This window comes from Nestor notabilis, unplaced genomic scaffold, assembly GCF_000696875.1.
Source record: "Nestor notabilis isolate BGI_N333 unplaced genomic scaffold, ASM69687v1 scaffold7292, whole genome shotgun sequence".
In the NCBI taxonomy this organism is placed as follows: Eukaryota; Metazoa; Chordata; class Aves; order Psittaciformes; family Psittacidae; genus Nestor; species Nestor notabilis.
Window position 1 is genome coordinate 831 of NW_009919578.1, and position 2,551 is coordinate 3,381.

At 54.6% G+C, this 2,551-nt stretch overlaps 1 protein-coding gene across 1 annotated transcript; it reads right to left on the minus strand.

The window, feature by feature from the left end:
- Positions 1 to 1,011: 1,011 nt before the first annotated feature.
- LOC104402416 (chromobox protein homolog 5-like) lies at positions 1,012 to 1,539 on the minus strand (the record flags this gene model as incomplete). Its single annotated transcript, XM_010010288.1, has 2 exons — positions 1,403 to 1,539; positions 1,012 to 1,198 (listed from the first exon to the last, which is right to left on the minus strand). Coding segments are annotated over exons 1-2 (324 nt in total), but the record flags the coding sequence as incomplete, so codon positions are not given.
- Between the last annotated feature and the right edge of the window lie 1,012 nt (positions 1,540 to 2,551).

The following is a 2,551-nucleotide window of genomic DNA, read 5'->3' on the forward strand; positions in this document are numbered from 1 at the left end:
CCCCATCCTCTTCCTGTATCCCTGTGCCCACCCCCTGCACATCCCTGCTGGGAGCTGCTCCAGTCTAAACCTCCGGATAATCCCGGAGCTGTTCCCGACAAACCCAGCATTCCCAGAGGAATGGGGCAGATAAGGACCAAGGAAACAATTCCAGGAGCATGAGATCACCTTGGGAGGTGGCAGCACACAAGGATCCATTGGGAAGCCAGAGCCACCACTGGAATGAAGGGACTGGGTGCTCTGGGGTGATGGGTTTCTAGGTCCCCATCCCTGTTCCTGGATCCTCATATTGATCCCTGCATCCCTGTCCCCATCTCTCTTCCTGGATCCCCATACTGATCCCTGCATCCTCATACTGATCCCTGCATCTCTGTCTCCATCCCTGTTCCTGGATCCCCATACTGGTTCCTGGATCCCCACACTGATCCCTGTATCCTCATACTGATCCCTGCATCCCTGTCCCCATCCCTCTTCCTGGATCCCCATACTGATCCCTGCACCTTCATACTGATCCCTGCAACCCTGTCCCCATCCCTGGGTCTCCATCTCCATCATGAGGACACTGGGTGCTGGTCCCCATCCCTGTGTCCCATCCTCATCCCTGCATCCCTGTCCCCATCCCTGGGTCCCATTCCCACCTCAGTGCTGGTCCCCACCCCTGTATCCCATCCTCATCCCTGTGTCCCATCCTCATCCCTGCATCCCTGTCCCCATCCCTGGGTCCCATTCCCACCTCAGTGCTGGTCCCCACCCCTGTGTCCCATCCTCATCCCTGCATCCCATCCCCATCCCTGTGTCCCTGTCCCCATCCCTGGGTCCCCATCTCCATCATGAGGACACTGGGTGCTGGTCCCCGTCCCTGTGTCCCATCCTCATCCCTGCATCCCATCCCCATCCCTGTGTCCCTGTCCCCATCCCTGGGTCCCCATCTCCATCATGAGGACACTGGGTGCTGGTCCCCGTCCCTGTGTCCCATCCCCATCGCAGGGGCACTGGGTGCCCATCCCTCACCTCCCTCTTCTTCTTGGCCCTGACATCGTCCCCGCCGGCCGTGAGGCCCCCTTTCCTCTTGGCCCCTTCTGCCTTCTCCCGTGGTTTGGTGCCATCCCCTTCCTTCATCTTCTTGTACTTCCTCATAAACTCCGAGATCAGCTCCGGGCAATCCAGGTTCTTCTCCGGCTCCCAAGTGTTGTGTTCCCTGTCACCAAATCACCATCATGGAATGGGACGAAGGCAGCCACAGGGACACCATCCAAAGGCTCCAAGCCCTTATGTCCCACCTTGACGGGATGGAGCAACCAAACCTTCTCCATCCAACCCATTCCCGTGGGGAAACTCCCAGCCCCGTGGGATGGCTTTGGCTTGGGACTTGTCCCTGCCCCCATTCCCGGCTGGAACTCACTCGGAGAAGCCCTTCCACTTGAGCAGGTACTCGGCCTGGCCCTTCACCACGCGCCGGTCCAGCACCTTCTCCACCACATACTCCTCCTCGTCTGCCGAGGACGAGCTGTCTGCTGCCCGCTTGCTCCTCTTGCCCATAGCGCAGCGCCCACGGGACCTGGGGGGGACACACACAGACACACAGGGGGGGTTAATGGGGACCCCCCCCCAGTGCCCGCTGCACCCCAAAGCTCAACAGGCAAGAGGTGGTGGCGAAGGAGCTGGTGATTCCCGAAGGAATGGGGTTAAAGAGCGAAAAATGGGGGGTGTGGGGTACAGGGGAATGGGATTTGGGGTAAAAACACTTAAAAATAGGAATTTTTAGGCACAAAGAAAAGTGATTTGGGGTAAAACCCCTTAAATTGAGGTGGTTTGGGCACAGGGAAGTATGATTTGGGGTAAGACCCCTTAAAAATGAGGGGTTTTGGGCACAGGGGAATGTGATTTGGGGTAAAAACCCTTAAAATGGGGGGTTTGGGGCATAAGGAATTGTGATTTGGGGTAAGAAACCCTTAAATTGAGGGGTTTTGGGCATAGGGGAATGAGATTTGGGGTAAAAACCCTTAAAAATGAGGGGTTTGGGGCACAGGGGAATGTGATTTGGGGTAAAACCCCTTAAAAATGAGGGGGTTCGGGCACAAGGAATTGTGATTTGGGGTAAAAAAACCCTTAAATTGAGGGGTTTTGGGCATAGGGGAATGAGATTTGGGGTAAAAACCCTTAAAAATGAGGGGTTTGGGGCACAGGGGAATGTGATTTGGGGTAAAACCCCTTAAAAATGAGGGGGTTCGGGCACAAGGAATTGTGATTTGGGGTAAAAAAACCCTTAAATTGAGGGGTTTTGGGCATAGGGGAATGAGATTTGGGGTAAAAACCCTTAAAAATGAGAGGTTTGGGGCACAGGGAAGTGTGATTTGGGGTAAAAACCTTTAAAAGAGGGGGATTTAGGTACAGAGGAATGTGATTTGGGGCAAAAACGCTTAAAAATGAGGGAGTTTGGGCACAAGGAATTGTGATTTGGGGTAAAAACCCTTAAAATGAGGGGTTTGGGGCACAGGGGAATGTGATTTGGGTGAAAAACCCTTAAAAATGAGGGGTTTGGGGCACAGGG